Source organism: Lactuca sativa, chromosome 8 (genome assembly GCF_002870075.4).
Source record: "Lactuca sativa cultivar Salinas chromosome 8, Lsat_Salinas_v11, whole genome shotgun sequence".
Taxonomy (NCBI): Eukaryota; Viridiplantae; Streptophyta; class Magnoliopsida; order Asterales; family Asteraceae; genus Lactuca; species Lactuca sativa.
Genome location: NC_056630.2, coordinates 101747468 through 101771889, shown reverse-complemented (window position 1 = coordinate 101771889; position 24422 = coordinate 101747468). Strand labels below are relative to the sequence as shown.

Here is a 24422-nt window from a genome sequence, read left to right as displayed (position 1 = left end):
CATCATCCTATATACCAGGATTTCGACCTTAACCAGGTCTCTAACATATACCATCCCAACTACCAGGATGCAAACATATAGCAAAGCAATAACATAACAACTACCCGGATTTCCATCCGATAAAGGGCCGACCTTGGTGCCTTAGACCCTGTCGATATAGTAAGGATAACTCACCTCCCAATTGCTGACTGAAAAGATAAGATCACGCTGCTCCCACCTCTGATACGAACTCCACCACTGATCAATACCAAAAGACTGAACTCAATAAATACCAATAATTACCAAAATACCCCTAAAAGTCAACTGGTCAACTCTTAGTGAAAGTCAAAGTCCTCAGTCAAAGTCAAACTTCATAACTGACTCTACTCGCCGAGTCAGGCCGCTGACTCGTCGAGTCCCTATGCTCTGATAACTCCCATATCGCGACCCGACTCGCCGAGTCGCCCTAAGACTCGCCGAGTCCTACAAACTCTGAGTCCCTTCATGCTCAACTCACCGAGTCATCCTTCGACTCACCGATTCACAACTTAACAAGAAAAGGTTAGGATTCCTTGACCAGACTCGCCGAGTCCAAGGCAATATTCAACGGACTCGCCGAGTTGTTCTTCCCACTCGTCGAGTTTCTGCCTATATTCATCCAACTCGTCGAGTTCACCCATGGAACTCGCCGAGTCTCTTAAGTTCTCATTCCATACAGAGGCTTTCCAAGCCATGCAGGGGCTCCAAACCATAGATCCACTCATCTACAGTCTTTCCCTTACGTAAAGTGGCAAACTTTACGTGAATCCATGGAGATCCAAGCCTAAAACACTCTAGGGTTAGGCTTTGAGACAAAGGGGCTTCACCAACCATTCTTGGGCATGAACTTTATGGCTTCCTAGATCAATACAATCCTAGATCTAAGGTAGCATCCTCATATCTAACTCCAACTCAAGATAGACCTTAACTATGCCCCAAGAACCTCACAAATGATAAGTCTAGATGCACAAAAGCTCAAACAGTAGATTATTACCTCAATGAAAGCTCCAACTGAAGAGTAAGCCAAATCTTTGCAAAGCCCCTTACTCCAATCTTCTTGCTCTTCAATTCCCTTCCAAGATTCCCTCCTCCAAGGCTCTATCTCTCATAAAGGAAAGCTCACACGAATCTAGGGCTTCTGGAACTCAAAGGGAAGGTAAAGAGGCTGAAGAAAGGGTATTATGTTCTTTATATATAGCACAAACTCTGGATTAAGGTTTTTCTCTCTTCAGCACCAACTCGCCGAGTCTAGCCTCCGACTCGCCGAGTTGGTCACTTAACGTGTGACCAGAATCGCGACTCGACTTGCCGAGTCGGCCTTTCTTATTTACACTAAGAACCCTGAACTTGCACTTCTGAACTCGGGGTGTTACACATAGTATCAAGTAAAGTAGCTCGGATGTTGTGAATGTTGGCAACAAGTTTTTGTAGTTCAACTATTATTTGTTGACCACTTTCATCTCTTTCACATTCGATGTATTACATTTGTCTACTATTGAAACCATTATTTGTATGATATTAAATTTTGTGCAATTGATTGTATTTTATTTTCTATTATGAGACATTAAACGCAAATTTAATTTGAAAATTAGTAAATCTATAAATATTTTTTTTAAACATTTAAATTTACGATGCGCAAAAATACGTCATCTTCATTTATGACATGACATTTCTTGATAGAGACTTTAATGATACGCATTGCGTGTCGTAAATGCGTGTAATAAATGTGCGTCGTAAGGTTACGACACGTAAATGCGTGTCGTTTTCCTTTATGACATGGCCTTCTTTGACACGCATTTACGTGTCATCTATACATTTTTATGACGTGTCATTAAAGGGTATTTTTCTAGTAGCGAGAAAAATTGTAATTTAGTTTTGATTTTGGCCAACAAAAAAAGGAAGAATGGTTGGTGACTTTCCCAACTTCTATCTATATTGATTTTTTTTTTCTATTATTTACCGGTTAATCTTCCAAAAAAATAAAAAATTATTACTCTTTTTTAATAGTCTTACTATGTTTTACCCATCAATAGGTACCATTGTTAAAATTACGTTATTACCCACTTTTTAAGCATGTGGTGATGCTTGTTGCTTCATATTTCTTTCTTTATGTTTTTGTATGGTTTATATTTTTGTTCTCAAAAGTTACTAATGGTATTATCAGTCCACGTGAGTAGCCAACCGGAGACATGAACCCTACACACTTCAAACCCCCAACAATAGCAGCTGCAGCACCAACAACATAACCAAATTATGCTGTCAGTTCCTTAACAACCAGGCCTGCATCAATACACCCGAATACTTAACTACCACTACTTCCAGCCTTGGTTCATTTTTTTGTCCCGAGTAAGACGAAAAAGTGACACAAGAATAATGGTAAGCAGTTTTATAGGGTTCAATGCAAAAAATATCAACCTACTTTTCTACATTTGTTTTTATCGACTCATTGGACTTTCACTTTTTTTATATTAAACATTATACCTTTACAAATGTAACCAATTACAAAAATTCAACCCCTGCCAAACACGAGACTCTTCTACTAGTTAGTATTAATTTTGGTTCCCATGAATATAATTCTTTGTTTTTCTAGTTTTGAGTTGATTATTTGCTTGTGTTACATACAAACATCATTACGAAATATCGCTCTATTATCTCTCATTGGATAATATAATTAACGTCTAGTAGTTTTGATTTTACATGTGTCATTGCTATAAGTCTCATTGCATTGAGCTGAGTATTAGAAGTGCATATTAGAACTGTTTTTTTTATAACCATATTTTTTTAGTAACCGGTTCGGTGTTAACCTGCACACCAATGATTTATCTGTTTACGTAATATTGTACATACTGGTTTTTACTGGTTTTTTTTCTAGCCGTTATTTAATAGGATTATTTGAAAGAACAACCTTTTTTTTCTAGCTTGTTACCGTTTTTAGCCCAAAAGACCATATAACCCTCTATTGTAGTATAAATAGGTGTTTAATTCATTTGGCTTCAACACCCTTGAAGAAAAAAAACGTGAAGTTTTTGCAATCTTACAGTTTTTCTTGAAATGGCATCTTTTGTAGCTTTGGCTTCCATAGGAGCTGTCGCACTTTCAAAAAACTATACATGTGATGATATATTGGAAATTAAACCGACATCTAGAAACCTGAAAGCAAAACACAATGAATAATACAAGATGAGAACATAAACAAAACCTTCTTCGATCATCAAATTAAAAATTCATGGACCGAATAGTCTTTTTTGATATTGTTAAAAGGTTATATATAATACAAACTTGTCATTTATAAAGGAAAAATGTTGTGGTATATATTGATTTTTCAGGTGTTTACTATGCGGGTTGTTTAACTTGGATCCGGGTTTGACCCGGTGTATATAAAGCTGATTATCCTTCATTTGTGTAGTTCAGATTACAGATTCACTCTCTCACAAAGCTTGTTCGCTATAGTTTTAGGGTTTGTACCAGGGTTTCAGTTCATATTCTTTTGATCTTGTTCTTGTTGTTCATTAGAGAGCTGAGAGTTATTGTAGTGAGGATTTCTGTGTAATCTGTATGATGAAAAACCAACTGTTTCATATATAAATGAAATGTTGATGTTGGGAAATTATGAGTTTATGTTTTCGTACATGGTATCAAAGCTTTAGGGTTCTTCATCTTCGTGGTTGATGATCATCGAAGGTTTATATCTTCAATTGGTGTTCATCGAAGGCTACTTCATCTGAAGACGTCATAAGAGGTTGTTTCTACTTCTTATGTTCAGTTTCTTTTAGATCTGTTACTAGATCTGTTGATCGATCGTTTTTTTCTGTTGGTCGATCGTTTTTTTCTCTCCGATTAAGGTTTTTTTATCATTTTCTGTTGATCGATCGTTTTTTTCTTTTTATTGTTCTTCGATCTTGGTACTGTGAGTTTTTTTTTGTGGTTCATTGCAGGTGGTTGAATCTGATTTGTATTCTGGCCGTGTGATAGTGGAACATCGGAACTCGCAATAAACGACACTCCATCAATCGATCAATCTGTTGTCTGAAATAACTCACTAGGGGTCGGATTTCATCACCGATCAACCCTATGTTGGGAACGGACAAACAGAGTCGGTTTGTTTTTCATCCCGTCTTATAAAGCACTGTGAGGATTTTCTTGTTCCTTTTTTTCTCTCAATTATATTTAGTGATTGGAAGATCCTGGTGTTTTGTATACACCAATTATTTTTTCCTTCTTCTTTGTTCGATAGTTTTTTGTTTTCTTGACTCTGTATTGATTGTCTTGGGTCCCAACAAACGTGGTGACCATCTGGACTTTAGGTCGATACATGAGTCTGTTTTTTGTGTGTCTAATTGTTGTTCTGCGTTTCCTATTTGGCTGTTGTTGTGCTTTGCTTCAGTCTTGAGTTTGTCTGTCTAATTGATTGACTGATAAGTTTTTTAAATGGCTGGTTCTGCTGAATCTCCAAGTGGAAGTGGAAAGGATGATTCAATCATTTTTGATGATCCTCTCTATGTCCATCCTTCTGATAATGCTACTACAACTATTATTAGTGTGAAATTGTCTGGAAATGAAAATTTTCGTATTTGGAGAAGCTCCATGTCTAGGGCACTTAAAGCTAGAAACAAACTAGGTTTTGTAGATGGTACCTTTAAAAAGGATAATGTTGAAAAAACCAAAGAGTCTAAATGGGAAAGAGCTAATGCTGTTGTGTGTTCTTGGTTATTGTCTTCCATTAGTGACTCAATCTATGCTAGTCATGCTTATTCAGATAATGCTCAAGAAATCTGGGAAAATTTATTTGAAACATATAATAAAGCTGATGGGTCTGTTGTGTTCAATGTTCATCAAAGAATTAATTCTTTAAAACAAAATGGTATATCTGTTTCTGATTTCTTTAATAAACTTGATGCCTTATGGAAGGAGTTTGATGGTTTAACTAGTCTCACAGAATGTACTTGTGAGACTGCAGCTAAACTAAATGATCACTCTAAACTAATGAAACTCATGCAATTTCTGAGTGGTTTAGATGAGTCTTATAATCAGGTTAAGAGTCATATATTGCTTATGGATCCACTTCCTAATGTGAAAACTGCTTTTTCAATTATATCTCGTGAAGAGTCCCTTCAAAGAAATGGATCTCTTTCTAATGACTCCCAATCTGGTTCTAAGAGTCAACCTAGTGCTTTTAATAGTAAATTCAACAATAGATTTTCTAATAATAAAAACAAAGGTTCAAGCCTTCAATGTAAAAATTGTGGTCTAAAAGGACATACTGTTGAGAAATGTTATAAACTAATTGGATATCCAAAGGATTATAAACCTAGAAGTGATGTTAATCAAAATAGTCAAGTTAAAAACTTTAAAGCAAACTCATCTGTTGTTACACCTGGATCAACTGATTCTGGTGAATCTGAATTTCCTCAACTAACTAAGGATCAATATGCCAAGTTTCTTAGTCTAATAGGAGAAAGAAAGTGCAATGAGGAAGCATCTGTCAGTTCCAATATGGCATGTACTTGCTTGTTTAATGTTTGTGGTTCATTTTATAATGATAATAAATGGATTGTTGATTCTGGTGCTAGTCAACATATGATAGCATCAGAATCTCTTTTGCATGATACTGTAGATGTGTCTAAGCTTAACCTTCTTGTTAGTCACCCTAATGGAACTTGTGCTAAAATAGAAAAAATTGGAAATTTAAATATCTCAAACTCTTTAACTCTGTTTGATGTGTTTGCTGTTCCTGAGTTTAATGTTAATCTATTGTTAGTTCACAAAATTTGCAAAGATAATAAGTGTGAAGTTGTCTTTAATGAACATAGTTGCAAAATTCAGGATTTACACTCAAAGGAGATGGTGGGGAATGGTAGTGAAACTGGAGGTCTCTATTATGTTGATAGTGTACCTTCTGGTAATTCTTTTACTTCTAATTCTGTTATGTGTTATGTTTCTAAACTAACTTGGCATAATAGACTTGGTCATCCTTCTGACCAAGCTCTGAATTTTTTAAAAACTCATCTTAAATTTGAAAATGAATCTTTACCTCCTTGTGATGTTTGCCATAAGGCTAAACAAACAAGGGATTCTTTTCCTACTAGTCAACATGTCACTTCTTGTTTAGGTGAACTTGTTCACTTAGATGTGTGGGGTCCTTATAAAGTGGTCACTTCAGAAGGGTTTAAGTTCTTTCTTACTATAGTGGATGATTTCACTAGGGCAACTTGGATTTATTTGCTTAAGTCTAAAAGTGAAGTTTTTTCTTGTGTTACTACTTTCTTTAATCTTTTATTGAATCAATTTGAAGTCAAAATTAAAAAGGTTAGGTCTGATAATGGCACAGAGTTTTTGAATTATAACATGAAAACGTTTTTTGAAAATAAAGGTGTTATTCATCAAACGTCGTGTGTCCATACACCTCAACAAAATGGGGTGGTTGAAAGGAAACATCGACATATTCTCAATGTAGCTAGGTCATTAATGTTTCAGTCAGGTTTGCCTTTGACTTATTGGGGTGATTCTATTTTAACTGCTGTGTTTTTGATAAATAGAACTCCCACTTCTGTTTTAAATGGAGCCTCTCCTTATGAACTTGTTTATAAATCTTGTCCTAGTTTTGATAAACTTCGTGTTTTTGGTTGTCTTTGTTTTGCAATTAAACTGAATAATTTTGATAAATTTTTTGAACGTGCTGAAAAGTGTATTTTACTTGGGTATTCTTTGGAACAAAAAGGTTATAAGGTTTTGAGTCTTGATTCAAGTTTTGTTTTTGTTTCCAGGGATGTCAAATTTTATGAATCAGTGATTCCATTCAAGCTTAATTCTTTTTCTGGTGATAAAACTACTAGTTTTAATAATCCAAGTGACCCATTTTCCTGTGATGACCTTCATTTGTCTAGTTATCTTCAAGAAAATAATGATTTAGGTGATTTAGGAATAACCCTTCATTCTGAAGGTAATGAAGCAGTTCATAATTTGGATGAGACCTCCAATGATGAGGTCAGCAACCAAAGTGACATGACACATGTGCAACAGAATGTTGTGGATGTTCCTAGTTCATCTAGTATGTCTGAGGATAGTATCTTAGAACAAAATAATCTTTCTGATGACCACTCATTAGGTACTACACGATCTGGTAGAAATGTTCGTTTACCAACAAGATTTAATGATTTTGTTGTGGAAGGTCACACAAATATGGGTTAGAAAAGTCTGTGAATTATTCTTTGTTAGCTAATGACAGTAAATGTTTTGTTTCTAATCTTAATAAAACATTTGAACCTAGCACTTATTCTGAAGCTTCAACTGATCCAAATTGGATCAAAGCTATGAATGAGGAAATGGAAGCTTTATATAGGATTCATACTTGGGATATTGTTGATCTTCCAAAAAACAGAAATCCTATTGGTTGTCGGTAGATTTATAAAATAAAATACAAATCTAATGGTGAGGTTGAGAGATATAAAGCTAAATTAGTTGCAAAAGGATATAATCAAAGAGAGGGAATAGATTATGAAGAAACTTTTTCTCCTGTTGCTAAAATTGTTACTGTTAGGATTGTGATTTGTGTAGCTGTTAATAATTCATGGCCTCTCTATCAATTGGATGTTAACAATGCTTTTCTATATGGTGACTTGGTAGAAGATGTATATATGACATTACCTGAAGGATATCACACTAAAAATGATAGTAGAGTTTGTAAATTGGTGAAGTCTTTATATGGTTTAAAACAGGCTCCACGAAAGTGGAATGAGAAACTTTGCTCTTCTTTGTCGGTTTTTGGTTTTGTTCAAAGTATAAATGATTATTCTTTATTTGTTCGCTCAAAAAATAACACCATTGTTATTTTGTTAGTATATGTTGATGATATAATTCTAACAGGTAACAGTTGTGTTGAAATTGAAAATGTAAAATCATTTCTTAAGTTACAGTTTAGAATTAAGGATCTAGGGTTGTTGAAATATTTTCTGGGAATTGAAGTTTTGTCTACTAGTAATGGTGTATGTTTAAATCAAAGAAAATACTGTTTGGAGTTATTACATGAATTTGGTATGCTGGCATGCAAACCTGTTAAAACTCCTTTGGAAGTTAATTTTGTGTTTAACAGAGATTGTGATGATAATACTGATCTTATAACTAATATAACAGAATTTCAGAAACTTATAGGAAAATTGATTTATCTCACTGTTACTAGACCTGATATTAGTTATGCTGTCTAAGTATTAAGTCAGTTTATGCATAAGCCAAGAAAATCACATTTAAGTGTTGCTTTCAGATTATTAAGGTATTTGAAAAATTGTCCTGGTAAAGGTGTTTTGTTTTCTAAATCTAATAGTTTTGATGTTGTTGGTTATGTGGATGCTGATTGGGCCAAATGTCTAACAACTAGGAGATCTGTTTCTGGTTATTTGGTTTATTTAGGAAACACTCTTATTTCTTGGAAAAGTAAGAAACAAAGCACAGTGTCCAGGTCATCAACAGAGTCTGAATACCGTGCTTTGGGTTCTGTAACATGTGAAGTTTTGTGGGTCTTAAAGGTTTTAAGTGATCTTGGTTTCAAAAGTTTAACTCCTGTTAAATTGTTTTGTGATAATGAATCTGCTATTAAGTTAGCTTTAAATCCTGTTTTTCATGAAAAAACAAAACATTTTGAGGTTGATGTGCATTTTGTAAGAGAAAAAATTGAAAATAGTGTTTTAAAATTAGTTAAGATTAATTCTTCTAATCAAAATGCAGACATTTTAACTAAATCATTAAGTTTTTTTCAGCATGAGTTCTTGTCAAAGAGACTTGGTCTTGTAAATTTGTTTTCTAGTAAATAAATTTGTATAAATTGACAAGTTTGAGAGGGGGTGTTAAAAGGTTATATATAATACAAACTTGTCATTTATAAAGGAAAAATGTTGTGGTATATATTGATTTTTCAGGTGTTTACTACGCGGGTTGTTTAACTTGGATCCGGGTTTGACCCGGTGTATATAAAGCTGATTATCCTTCATTTGTGTAGTTCAGATTACAGATTCACTCTCTCACAAAGCTTGTTCGCTATAGTTTTAGGGTTTGTACCAGGGTTTCAGTTCATATTCTTTTGATCTTGTTCTTGTTGTTCATTAGAGAGCTGAGAGTTATTGTAGTGAGGATTTCTGTGTAATCTGTATGATGAAAAACCAACTGTTTCATATATAAATGAAATGTTGATGTTGGGAAATTATGAGTTTATGTTTTCGTACAGATACTATGAAAACTAATAGCCAAAAGGCTAAATTTTTATCATTAAAAAAATATGATTAAATAATAAGAAAATGTAACTATAAATAGATAATAAGTATGGCGAATCTAAGAAATAAAAAACTTATAACTAAAAAGGGGTTAAATATATAAATATATGCTTAACATATCTGATATTGATACACTAGGTTTAAGTTAATTTATTGATAAAGATACCAAAAGGCTTATAACAATAAAATGTCAATTCTTCCAACATAGATCAAATATTTTGGCATCAAAGTTATTTATCTGATTTTGTGAGTGACAATGGAAGTGTCCTTTGCATATACGAAGAGGTAACTGATATTTTTTAATGGCGAGTAGTTGACTCTTAATAACTAAATTAATTTTTTAATCCTAAAGAGGCCATAGATTTGCCACAAAATCAAAAGATTTGCAACCTTTTAGCACTAATAGAATATCATAAATTAAATGTTCTCCTTAGAACTTGGTTCTTTCTTAGATTTGATTGTCTCGTTTCTTTAAATCTTGTATAATCTATGATCCTTGCACCAAATCTTGTGTCCCTAAATCTTTAAAAAATCACGAATTCTTACGACAAGGTAAACATGACTTTATTGAAAATTACATTGATACCCATGTGCAAATAATTTGATGTTCAATATATTGTTTCTACCGTACTCGCGTAGTACAATCGTTATTTTTTCTCTTTTTTCTGACATATTCACATATAGATATAGATATGCATGAATGAGTGCAAATGTGCTATTGCTATGCATATTCAAACTTTAATGAAAGAGCAATCATAACAGGGTGACATATATATGCGACACAATCCCACTTCTAATGTCCACTTGCTATTAACATTTCCTTTAACTAATATAACAAAAATAATTGTACATTCCACTGGCTTCAATTATATATATAGATATGTGTCTCCTCTTGTTTTCTTCATGATTATAATTTGGAAAATGTTATGTCTTACGTCAATCATATTAAATATTGCAAGTCCCCATCTTTGGCACTTAATTTGTAACTCCATCTTTGTTTCCTAAAATACTTCATCCCCACAAACTCCGGATCGGTGTCCTATTAATTAATTATAAAAGGTTTCCATCACAAAATATCCGTTTACTCATAATTATTATTTAATTTAATCGCATTAAGCTTACCAATCTGTGTAATCGATAAAGGATTAAGGATTATCATGTGCATTTAAAATGATACTTGATTGTTTCGTTTATTTTATTAAGGTAATTATGAAACATTATTAGTTAACATACAGTGGATAAGACTACGCAAATAACAACCCAGCTTTATCAAACAGTGGGTATCTGGGAACTTTGATAAAGCAATTGCCATAAGAAAATGGGTGCACACTTAACTTTTGAATGTGTTTTTAAGCGTTTCAGTGTTAGAAAGATTCGGATTTCTTAAAAAATAAGGGGATAATCATTTATTTAATAAGATAGGATATTAGCATTATGTTTGCTCGTAGTGATTACACACACTACCACAGCACTTCCAAGTTGCCGCATATATATATATATATATATATATATATATATATATATATATATATATATATATATATATATATATATATATATATATATATATATATATATATATATATATAATATCTTTACTATCATTGGTCCCGAATAAATCCTACATGCACATACAATAGATATTTAAAACAATATAACCTAACCCCCCCTCTCTCTCTCTCTCTCTCTCTCTCTCTCTCTCTCTATATATATATATATATATATATATATATATATATATATATATATATATATATATATATATATATATATTACGGTGAAATTGGGCAATTACATAAAATAAAAATGTCGATAATGGTGGTTTATCAGCAGTCACTATCATTGTACCCCACCAATGTTGTTGTGTATACCACTCTTGTTTAAAGCATATGATCATTGGTTTCCAACAAAGCTAAAGGGATGCTTCATTTGCTTGCATCATAACTCGCTAATTAAAATTTTAATTATTTATTATAAATTTTCAAAAGAAAAAATAAAAACAATATAGAAGATATTAGGAAAACTTAAATATCTTTCAATTATCCTATTCATATAAAATAATCACATGTAGAATCCAATAATTATCTATGTTAATATTCTTTTTTTATTTTGACACATGTAATCATTTAATAAGTATGAAGAAAAGTATGAAGAAATGGTAGAAAAATATTTGATTTCTTGTGTTAATGATCTTTCCCTCGGTTATTAGATAATAGTTCGGGCCTCGGTGATTTAAGCAAATACCGCAACGCTTATGTTTAATCCAAGATTGGTTCTGGTTGTTTCTCTAGAAAGATAATTGATTGAATAAAAGATTATTTTTATTATGAAATTGTTTGGTTTGAGACGTTCATCATCATCCATTAACTTTTTATGATTCCCAAAACCACCACTTTTGACCCCGCCAAAGAAAAAAGAGAGGCTTATTAGATCACCATTATCGATGTGACATTGTCATTGTGTATGTATATACAAACTCACTCAAAATATGGTGAAAAAATTTCATCCCTTCATACACCCAATTCCTTACATTCATTAAAAAAATAGAATTTTTTTCCATTCAATAACACTCAAATCTTCTTTTGTTATGTATCATCTTGTAAATGACTAGGTAAGGATATATCCTATAGATGTAAATTACTAGGAAAGGATATATCATATAGATGGATTGACAAATATTCAATACTAGAAGGGATGTCAAACGTAAGTCTTGATTAAATAATATTATATGACAATGTTAGATACTCGAGTCATAAATAGTTGAAACGGAAGATTATATCTGAGTAGGTTTGATTAGTTAGATTATCCATTTATTTCACTAATATAATTTGGGATTATCCTTTGGAATCATAACATTGGAACATACTTGCATCTATGGACGATTAATCATTTAAAATGAAGTTTATGAACACTTTTTGAAAATTTTGGATCTAAATCTCCAAGATCTCTATTCTTAGCTTGTTAATCATTGGATTTATGATGAAATTAGAATGCTATACGGTTTAAAGCATATTTTTTGAATGTTAGTAATCATACAAAATCATTAAGAGTATAAAGAAGGAAGTTATGATTGATTTGGATACGTTTAAAAAGCATGAAAGTGTTTAAACCTCGAAGCAATTCTATTAATTAAAGGAAGATATTCGATCAAATGGAATTATATGAAAAATTCATTCGACTGAGTAATCTTATGTAATGAAAATCTTCAACTTTTTCAATGAATATTCAAATCAACTATAGTTTTATTTCCAAGGCTTTACTAAAGGATGCAAAGGTTAATTAAATGAAATGTTTAGTATTAAAACCATTGATTAAAATAGTTAGAAAGTAATTAATAATTATTCGTTTTTGTAACGTCCCAAAAATATTGAGTAAAAATTTCATTTTAAATAAATTAAAGTCATTCATTCATTGTTCCAAAATACGATTAGAGTCAAAGTATTCTCAAACGTCAGAGTAATTTGTAAACATTTAGTGCAAAATAAAACTCCGGAGGATGCAGTGTGATTAAGTCGGACCCTTCCTTTTGGAAATGGAAGTATCTGAAACCATAAACATAAATTGTAAGCACAAAGTTTAGTGAGTTCCCTAAAGTACCACACACACACACACACACATACACACACACACACACACACACACACATATATATATATATATATATATATATATATATATATATATATATATATATATAATATCACGTGGTTGTGTCGGGTCCGTATCAACCACAGCTCTATAATGACTCTATGTAACATCATGTAGCTATGTTAGGTCTGTATCAACCCCCGAGTCCGTATAAACCCCGGGTCCATAATGACACCGAGCCTAGATTGGTTCTATGCATATAACTTACAATCATACTAGTAATAGTCACAAAGTCAAGAAGCAAATATAAGCATACCGGTAAGTGTCACAAAGACCACTACTATCCTACAATATAATCCAGTGGGCCGACATTGATGTCTTTGACCCCCAAGTACAGTGAGGAGACTCACCTTACAGTCCAAAAGAATAGTTGCACCGATCATTGGTCCAAAAGCTATCTCTACCAGTCACCTATGCAATTAACAGGGACCCAAATCTCAAACTATAATTCAAATTGCCCAAAATGCCTTTAGGTCAAACTTGGTCAAAATCATGGTCAAAGGTCAAAAGTCAAAAAGTCAACGAGTCAACTCAGGTTGAGTACGCTCGGCGTACTCAGCTAATACGCCCAACATAGTGCACTTCTCTCGGTCAGAAAACAACGTCTCAACCAGGTACGCGCAACATACCTTCAAGTACGCCTAGCGTACTCGGTTGCCACCTTCTCCTTTCTATTAAGTGCTTAATCTATTACGACACTTTGTCTAAAACCTAGATCTAGTTCCAAATGATGTTCTAAGTCATAAAGTTTCTAACTTTATGACTTTCCAAGGCTAGAAAGGGTCAAACAACTAAACCCTAACATATTACACAAACCAAAACCTCATATCTCATGCATGAAAAAAGGGAAAGGATCAAGATCACAGTTTTATGACCCTAATAGCTCCATAATGGATAAAGTTTCCAAATTTATCCATTAAGATGGTCCAAACAACCAAGTTCTAGTCTTTCAGTCTCAAAGGGACTAAAAATGCATCTTTCTCAACTTAATCTATTAAGCCTGAGTCTCCAACCTTCAGATCTGAATCAAAATGATATTTAGATGGATAAAGTTTCCAACTTTATCCATCACAAGGTCACAAACTTTCAATATCTAAAATTTATGCACTAAAGTGACCAAAGAGCTCATAAAACCCAAATATAGCTTGATCAAACAAATGCAACATCAAAATTCAAGTTTTATACCTTATGGATTTGAGATAAACAATGTAGGCTCTAGATCCATAAGCTTGAGCTTTAAAAATCATCAAGCTAGAACTTCTCTTTCATCCAAAATGCACTCAAAACACATAGAAAGGCTCAAGATTTGATATAGGGGGCTAGTATTTTGAGTTGGAGGCACAAGAGGGTGGTGGTTGATGTTAGGAAGGACCCAAAGGGGTTAAACTCCTTAAATAGGGCTCAAAACCACGAAAATAGGAATTTTGCACTGCGGCGGTACGCCCAACGTACCTATAGTTAAGCCCAACGTAACACCCTAAAAACACGACTTCCTTTAGCCTAGTACGCCCAATGTAGTAGCTAGTGTACACCCAACATACCACACTTTGTTTTCCAGCTTAACTTCAAATAAAAATAACTCCTTCGTTTCAACTCTGTTTTCGATGATCTTTATATTGACGGAAAGGTAACGACGAGCTGTACAATCATATCTTGATACTAATGATTAAAGCATCTCGAACTAAAATCCTTAATTTATGCAAGAAGCCTGAAACATAACCTTTCTAAGTTTACCCCTCAAATTGCATCGAACAATCCAAGGTTTAAATAATTTTCCCAACATCATAATCCTCCAATACAGTCTAAACTTCATTCAGTTGAAGCGCAAGGCCTCCATTTAATCCATTTATTATCCACAATCCTGAAATAACAACTTCTTGAAACAGGATGTTACAACTCCCCCACACTTAAACTAGATTTCTTCCTCGACATCATTCCTTACTACATCCATTGTCATAATAGTCAAACCTCTTCAATGCCGCTATCAGAGCCTATTCTTAGCAGAAATCACACCTCTTGGCGAAGAAATGAACCTTATCACTTTATCTTCATCAATCAAAAAAAAACCAACTGCTCTGCCCCAAAAACTTGGAACCCTACAATGTCTGTCTTCTCAATAGACAAAATTATCACATCTTACATCCATAGAAACTCCAATTCACAATCCGAACCGAACAAAACTCTTCCGAACCAGAATTATTTTGTTGACCACTTGAAAGACATAATCCCTATCTTTTCATCGCAGCTAAAACATATCATTTGAGAATAAGGTGACTTCCAACGCAAGTTCCACCCCTATGTGCCAGACCAAAACATAACACACATTCTGACAACCACGAAATTGCATATTTGATCTACCCGAGATCACTTGATTCCATGTTTACCTTCTACTAAACTAGGATGTAGAATCCCTAACCGTCTGTTGAGATTGACAACCTCATGCATGGTTGTGCATCGAGACTCCACCCGAGAGTCTAACTGACAAAATTTACCTTATCTTGTTCGCCAACATGGCTCCAAAAGTCCTCAAGGGACGATGTAACCGAACTACATACGAACAAAGCTAGTCTACTACGTTCTATGTGAATGCTACTGACCTGGCTGTAGTCTTATATTGCACCCGACCCTAAATTGGTCAACAACTTTCCTCAACCCTATGAATGTTGTGGCTTTTCCACAGTCTCACCACCCTTCTTGCAATGGTCAAAGTAAATGTGGTGAAGGCTACGAGCCAAATCATAGATTCACAACACTCCCACAATTACCCATTTACTTAGTGAATGTTACGGGCCACCCAAGCAGTCTGACAACACATCCACCATGCCCAAGGCTAACGATCCGAGAACTAAGATTCTTAATCAAATGACTAACGGGTCCCACCCATATGAATTATACAACCACTAGTTCACGATATATTGCGACACCTTCTAACCACTAAAACGATAAGCTCACGATACTATGCAGATATTGCCGTCATTCCATCACGGGCCTAGAGATTCACGACCAACACCACAGGGGCCTAAATATACTCAACCATCAATCCACCGACTTGCAAGGACCCAATAAACATCCCTCTCAATGCTAACCCAAAACAACACGAGTTATACCCTTCTCTCAATAAACAGCCCTCTCAATGCCTTGATTTAGGTTATGCATATGAAGAGGTATTAGAAGTCTCACTTGATCATCGATTCATGGCATACACCATGTATGACAAAGACAATGATTTCTTCAAATTATGTGTTAGAGATTTGAATTTAGGTTCTCTCTGTAGTAAGCCACAAGCTGATTGGGTCTGTAATGTGGCATGGGCTAAATGGGGTCAAGCATTACTATATGTTGTCACTGATCATAAAAAGAAGCCCTAAAAGTATCCTATATAATTATATATAAATTTTTCTAATTTCTATATCTCATATTTAATTTAAACTTTGTATATTTCTTGTATGATTTTAGGATATATTGTAGCATGCTTGGATCAAAGGATGAAGATGTGAAACTCTTATAAGAACTTGAAGAAAATGTGCATGTTAACATCAGACATACAAAGGATTTTAAGTTTGTGACTGTTTATGTGTTTTCAACCACATATTCAAAGGTATTATTATACTCTTTATGGGTTTCAATTATTTTACTTCATTTATTTTTCTTTCAAGAATCATTCAAACTTCAAATTCTTTAGGTTTTTCTGATCAATGCAGTTGATCCTCTCTCTAGTTTAACATTCGTGTGGGAATGTGAAGCTTATGCACATTGCATTATCGAGCATCATCAAGGCTATCTTTATCTTTTTACTAATGCTAACAAAGAAGGGCAATCAGTAAATTACCATTATATCCTTTCTAGCCCTCTTCACTCTTCAAGTCCAAGAAAGTGGGAGGTTAGACTTTCTTTTGAGATATGTTGTTTTTTCTTAATGAAAAAAGACTTTCTTTTTACCTTTTTTTAAATGTTACAGAATGTATTTATTGAAGAATTTGGATGAACTTCAACCCCACAACAAACCGAAGTTTGTCAAGCAATCTTTAAAAAGTTAATGGAGAACAAATGCCTTTCTGAGAACACAATGCAGTAGGTATACACATACATCTTTATTTGTATTCAACTTATTCCAAACTGATACTGTAATGTAGAGATGTATAGTAAGTTATGTATATATTTTGCACTGCAACTTTACTATGATACTTGTTAGAAATTTTTAGCTGACCGACTTGTTGAAGGTACATGCCTGAACAAAAAATGCAATTATGACTCTACCCGAGGAGATCAATGCGAAAATTGCAGTCAACTGTTGAATCCAACATAACTCATTAATCCAAGATGCAAGGTAAATTGCTCCCTTATATGCAGAAGAAAACAAGTGCTAAGTTTCATGTAGTGAATAAATCAAAACAAAATCCTTTTGTATATATTTTGCTTTCTATTCCTTTTCATGTCTCCAAACTTTAGTTTGCAATTAGTCCTGTGCATCCAACCCTCATATTCGTGACACAAATCACTTGTTTCTTGAGCTTCCATTGTTGGAGGGTAGACTTGAAGATTACATCAAAAAAATGTCAGTGGCTGAATCATAGAGTCAGAATGCTATTCAAGCAACAAATGCATGGCTTAAAACAGGATTAAAGCAACGATGTATTACTAGAGATTTGAAGTGGGTGGTTCTTGTTCCTCATGAGAGATTCAATGACAAAGTGAATGAAATAAGTTCTCTCTCTCTCTCTCTCTCTCTCTCTCTCTCTCTCTCTCTGTCTCAATCACTTCATGTTACACACTTGAGTGGGAGAAGTGGTGGAAGAATCCTGAAAATATGGATTTGTATCAGCTTATAGGAAAAGATAATGTACCCTTTCATACTATAAGTTCTTTTTCTTCAAGTACTTGACCATTTTGGTATTATTACATTAGGTTCTTATGCAAATAAAACCTTTTAAATCTTATGATCGTGTATATCATAGATATTGTTTCCTCATTAAGTTTGAAAACAATTTTTTTTTCTTTTTAAAGGTAAGTTTTCAAAGAGAAAGGGTGTAGGAGTCTTTGGTAATGATGCACGTGATAAAAATATTCCAGTAGAAGTGTAGAGATACTATTTGCTAACTAATATACCAGAGCTATAACTTTTATTTAGTATATCAATTAAAAATGTGATCTCACTTTTTTTCTTGTTTCATTCTCTTTCATTGATTATTAGGTTTACTTGTGTAGGTATCAGACACATTATTCACATGGACAGATCTTCAAGCAAAACTCAACACTGAGTTGCTGAATAATTTTGGCAATTTCATTAACCGTGTCTTGAGCGTTATTGCTAAAGATCCAGGTTAGTAATTGGAACCAGTTTAACCTTAATTAAAGGGATTAAGATTTTAAGGGTGCAATTTATATTATTTTCTACTTTCATGCCCTAAACCCTAAACCCTAAACGTTAGGTTCTTTTCTTGCACTACTATCTTATCTTTTTTACTTGAAAGTGGTATGAAGTGAATATTTTGATATGATGTTGAAGATTGATTTTGTTGGTGATTTTTTGATTGAATCTAAAAAGTTTTGTTTCTGTTGACATATTCAAGAGGTGGTAGAGGTTCAGGATACAATTTCATCATTCCGGATGCTCCAGGTGCTGAGACACATTTGTTATCAAAGACACTAGGAGATAAAATTTGGTGCTTATGTGGAACAATATGTGGAGGCTATGGAGAAGGTAATTATTCTTGATTCTAGAACATTCTGAAATAAGTCCTAATAATTGGAATATGTGTCTTATGATTGATTAACACAGGTCAAGCTAAAGTAAGGATTGAAAATTGCAATGAGTATATCTGGTGAGGGCAACACGTATCTACAAGTAAGTCTACAAAAAAACACAAAAGACACTTATTTATTAAGCGATAATCTTATATGATTAAAGTTCATATCGTATTCATAAAAATTATATTTCTTCCTTCCATTTACTTTTTCAACTGTACCTAACAAACTACATGTTTGAATGACTAATTCCATTCCATTCCATTGTTGTGATTCCATTCCATCGTAGTACCAAATAAATTGTTGTTGAGACATTTCCTGAATGGAAAAATTACATTCTTTCCCTTCCAATTTGTCTGCTACAAGTACTGAAGCAGCTTTCTTTGCCCCACCAAGTTTCCCTCTGTGATGTAGAAAAGGCCAAAAGACCATGGGAGATGATACCTTCTGGCCACAGAATTGGGACCCGTGTGCCATTATTTAGAGAACTGGTATATAAATATATAATTATTGAAAATATATATGAGGAGGCTTATTTATTGTTTTTGCATATGTGTGATTGTTGTGAAGAGAGATGAAGAGGTGGATTTGTTGAGGGAAAGGTTTGCTGGAAGTCAAGCTAATCGAATTAATGTTGATTGGCTTCAAGTAGTGGAACACAATTTTCTTTTTGTGGGTATGTGATAGTGGAAGACTTCATTTCAAATTATGCAATGGATTGTATTTTTTGCAATGGAAAACAATTTTTTTTGTAAGAAATAGAATTGTATGACATTAAATTTAATGCAATGGATTGTATTTTTTGTATATGATATTTTATTTCTATTATGAGACATTAAATGCAAATTTAATTTAAAAATTAATATATATATATATATATATATATATATATATATATATATATATATATATATATATATATTTTAAACATTTAAATTTACGATATGCAAAAATATGTGTCATCTTCATTTATGACATAACATTTCTTGACAGGGGTTTTAATGATACGCATTGTGTGTCATAAATGCGCGTCGTCTATAGAAGACGCGCAAAAGCGTGTCGTCTCTCGTTATGACAGAGCTTTTCCTTGACGCGTATTTGTGCGTCGTCTAAGCGTTTTACGACACACATTGAACGTCGTAAAATGCTGTTTTTCTAGTAGTGCTGGGGACTGGACACGTACGCTGCGCGTACTCCTTTATACGCAGCGCGTACGTACATGGAACCTGCGTTCATTCCTCAGTAGTACGCCCAACGTACATAGGGTGGTAAGCCCCGCGTACTGCAACCCTAAGCCCAATAAGAAAGGATCCAATGGATGAAGGTCCAAATCATAACAATTAATTAACCCGAATTATTATAAATACCTTGAAAATTATCAAGCGTTACATATTTAATAATTTTCCAGACTAGTGAAACAGATATGAGACCACAAAAAGCGCTAGTGCTCTGGAAAATTAAGGAGAAAATTGAAAAACAATATTTGGATGGCTAATTGATCGGTTTTTAGTTTTTAGAACAATTGTTTTTTTTTTTTCGTTCAACTTTGTGTTTTTTTTAGTGTGTAATGTTTTATTTTAAGTTTTTAATGTTATGATTAATCTAGGAATTAATTAAATTGCATGTTTCGTTTTTTTTATTAACTCAATTTGATTAAAAAAATATATTGAAAAAAAAAATCAAAAATAAATAAATTGAAAAAACGAAAAATAAACGAAAAATAAAAATAAAAAAAGAAATGATGACATTGAACGTTAAAGATGTTATAACAAGTTGTCATTTTTTCTTTGTTTGGTTTTATAACACCGTTTTGACATGACATATGAGATACACCTTTTAGGATATGAGGGCATTTACAATGCATTGAACTCCATAGAGTTCAATGGATTGCCACATCATTTTTCTGAATTCCATACAACTCAATCAATTTTTTCCTACAATGCATTCAACTCTACAAAGTTCAATAGAAAGTTACAAAAGCTAATTTATAATATGTATTTAATATTAGAAAACTTTCATTTCTTCATTGAAGAGTTCAATGACCATTGAACTCCAAGTCCATTGAATGCCAAGGTGACATCTCACTATGGTAGAGTTTCATCAATTGAATGACAACTAGACTTGCCACCTCATTCAACTCTCCCATTAAACTCACAAATCCTTAACTAGTTGTCTATTCAAAAAAAAAATATATTTATACGAATCAAAATATAGATCTGATCAAATTATCAAACCAAGACAACAACGATTTATGTAATTTATCCTAATCATTAATTGTGATTCAAAATTTAATTTTATTCCCACAACATTTAACGAATAAAAGAACGGAACCTTGAATTCATAATTCAAAGATTTTATGTACATTTCGGGAAGTATCCATCTAATTACCATGTAACCCACCAAACCAAATCGTAAACAAGAGTCAACGGAGTTGATCAGCAGCCTCTTCGTTCTCCATGATCCTCACTTCTAACCGGTAACTGGTCTCTTCTTTATCAATCACCACCTCCGACGTTGATAATTTCTCCGTCAACCCAGTTGAATTGCTCAGGCAACTGCAACTACCAAACGACGAGGATGTGCTGGAAATGGGTGTGGCTAAAAACGTCGGAGTGGCTTGTCCAGCCATAATTACAAGATACTTCTCTTCAAAAACGAGCGCTGGCTTGTCGTTGCCATTATCAGGTTTGCTGTCGCCATCTCCAGATTCAATGTCCCTCTCGGCGTCGGGGTTGTTTTGGAGGTAGCCGGAGAGCTTCCAGTATGAGCATGCCAAAATCAGGAGAGCAAAAGCAATGAGACCCAGCATGGCAGCAAGGCCTCCGAAGAGGTATGGAACCGGTGAATGCCAGGGTGATCGTTGATCAGACATGACTGACGACGGAGCAAGAGAAGAAGTTGATTCCATCGACATCATTCTTCTTCTTCTTTTGGTTGTAGTTGGTAAGTTGAGAGTGAGAGAGAGAGAGAATAACAAATCCTAGTGATGGATGATTGATTTAAAGTAGTTCTTTTTGAGAGACGAGTGGATTTTGTTCTCATTTTCGCGTTATATTTATAGAAGAAATGATAGAACACAAACGAGTCGGATTTTTGGTTTCTTACTTTCTTTACTACTTACAATACATACAAAACGAATCAAGAGTCGAAGTATAATATTTAATGCAAAATGTTGAAAGTATATTGTTTAAATTAAATGGATGAAACTCAAAATATATTACCATTTTACATAAAAAATTATATAACAATACCATCCCAAATAATTAACTCGTTATTCTATTCATTTGATAATTTTGTTTTTTTAATTTTCTTGGCAATTAAATCAACCAAGGCTGTCAAAAACACATTTTTAATCGTAAAATTGCAATATTTTACGATCATACGCGTGAATACGATCTTGATCTCATTAAACACGTTTTTTGATAGAATCGTAGTGGGATCGTAAAACCGAGTCCTAGAATCGTTTTGATCCTACATTTCCTCTGTTTTCACATTTGAGCAATGTACTTACCTTCAAACATCAAATAAACATAACTTCTTTATATGTATTTAGATTTTTGATGATCTTTATATCCACAAATTCATATTCAAGTTAACTACGATTTCTTTTTAGACTATTTTGGCTAAAAACTACTATATTTTTTTAATTATAACGTCCTTAACAAATTTTTAAACGTTTTAAAACGTGTGAATGTGTTGCTTGTTATGTTAGATTAGATTGGAAATGATATATATTAGTTATCACAAATGTTTTAAACAATTTAGAACTTATGGACAATCAACTGATGGAGGGAGATGTTTTTCATTTGTTAAACTGATAATTACATTATTTTTTGTACGATCTTACGATCCCAATTCGATCTTAAAATACTGATTTTGCAAACCCGAAAACAATCCAACATAGAATCCTGATCTTGATAATCATGAAATCAACCCATTGCACTATAATAGAATGACTTAAACCACATATATACGAAATGTTGGTGATTTTAGGGTTACCATGTCATTTTGTGTAATTGTAACTTACATGTGAAGTAAGGGCTTCATAATCAGTAATCTTATATATGTTTGGGTATGTACGGAGTACACGTATATATAAGATCGAATTAGAAGTCGGTTTGATGACAAGTCGCGGGGGTTCGGGGGCAGCGCACCTTGGTCCGAGGTTTCCAAAGGGGCAACGCCCCTTTGGCGAGGTCCAAGGGGCACATCCCCCAGCTGGGTCCTGCTGACGGCCAACCCTAAGATGAAACCCTTCATCTTGTTTCCTATATAAACGACTATCCTCTTAAGGAGAAATGATCACCTTTTAGCTCTTGTTTTCTTCATACAAACTCAGAATCTTCTAGCAATTTGGCTTACGTTTTCTGTGTCTATATTCGCAAGTGTCCCATTGGGATTATCCTAGATTGAGTTTCTTATAACTCGGACATAGGATAGAAATATCAGTTCAGAAAGTGTTTACACGATCTAAGGGATATCCAGATCTCCACTATACCTCTACCAAATTTTCTAACACGAAATCCATTTGTCACTATTTACCAACAGATCACCCATAAATATCGTTACCCTATTTTTAAAGAAATTTACGAAGTATTAGAATTAGTTTAGTGAAGACAACACATTCGTCGGTAATCTATCATTATTTGTTGGCAATTTCCAACAAACTTCTATATAAGACAATATCATACATTCATTTAAAAATTCATATGGTATCTATGTAAGCAAATGAATACTCGTGCGATCTTGGGAGAAACGTATCCCTCCCCTAATCCGAGTCTTGGAATAATTTGATCAGAAGGCAAATCATTAGTTGGATTAACGTTTTGAATCATGTATGAAGAAAATGATTAACATTCGGCATATCCGGAATGTGTTGAAGTCCATAGAGTTCAATGGATTGTCACATCATTACTAAATTCAGTACAACTCTATTAGTTTTTCCCACAATGCATTTAACTCTATAAAGTTCAATGAAATATATTTTAAATGTATTTAAGAATTATAAAACATTTTTTTTCTATTGAAGAGTTAAATTACCATTAAATTCCAAATTCATTGAATGTCAAGGTGACATTTCGCAATACTAGGGTATCATCCATTGGATGACAACAAATGACAACTAGGTATGCCAACTCATTCAAATCTTTTATTGAATTTTCTATTATAGATATTTTCATTTATTCTGCCTTTTCTTTTATATTCAGGTCCTTTTGTTTTTATTTTATAAAATTATAAATTATTTTAGGAAAAAGACAAAAAAAAAATCAAAAAAATGGTGTATTGGTCATTTAATGAATACTTAAGATTTTTATTTATTTTTATTTTTTTCTAATAGTGTCGTCCATAAGGACTACTTGTAGATTAGCCCTGTCAAAAGTTTCATGTAAAGACTACTTGTAGATCAGTCAAACTACACACATGTAATAATTTTAAGCTTTTTTTTGTTTTTTAAATTTTATTTTATTCATAAGGATTGTAGCTTATGTGTTTGGAACCTAAGAAGGAGGAAACTAAAGTGTTAATGGTATTGTTATATCATATGATGAATCAATTTGTAGACCATCTATTATGGATTAGAAAAAAATGCCTTTTTAAGCTTTTGTTCACTCAAAACCTTGTCTTTTTATGCTTATGTTGTGTTACATTGTAATTAGCATCAATGTAATTAGTATAGAAAATATAGAAGTTAATCACTAAAGGGTTTCTATGCCAATGATATAGGTGGTACCATTTCTTTTTGAAATTAAG

The 24422-nt window shown here is 33.3% G+C and overlaps 1 protein-coding gene and 1 pseudogene across 1 annotated transcript; one reads left to right on the top strand and one right to left on the bottom strand.

Annotated features, from left to right (window-relative positions):
* Positions 1–8234: 8234 nt before the first annotated feature.
* LOC128127807 (methionine--tRNA ligase, cytoplasmic-like) lies at positions 8235–19355 on the top strand (annotated as a pseudogene).
* Positions 19356–20979: 1624 nt separating this feature from the next.
* Positions 20980–21714, bottom strand: LOC111894827 (protein GLUTAMINE DUMPER 2). The gene has a single exon (XM_023890923.3). The coding sequence runs from the start codon at positions 21586–21588 to the stop codon at positions 21094–21096; it is 495 nt and encodes a 164-aa protein (XP_023746691.1). The 5' UTR covers positions 21589–21714; the 3' UTR covers positions 20980–21093.
* Between the last annotated feature and the right edge of the window lie 2708 nt (positions 21715–24422).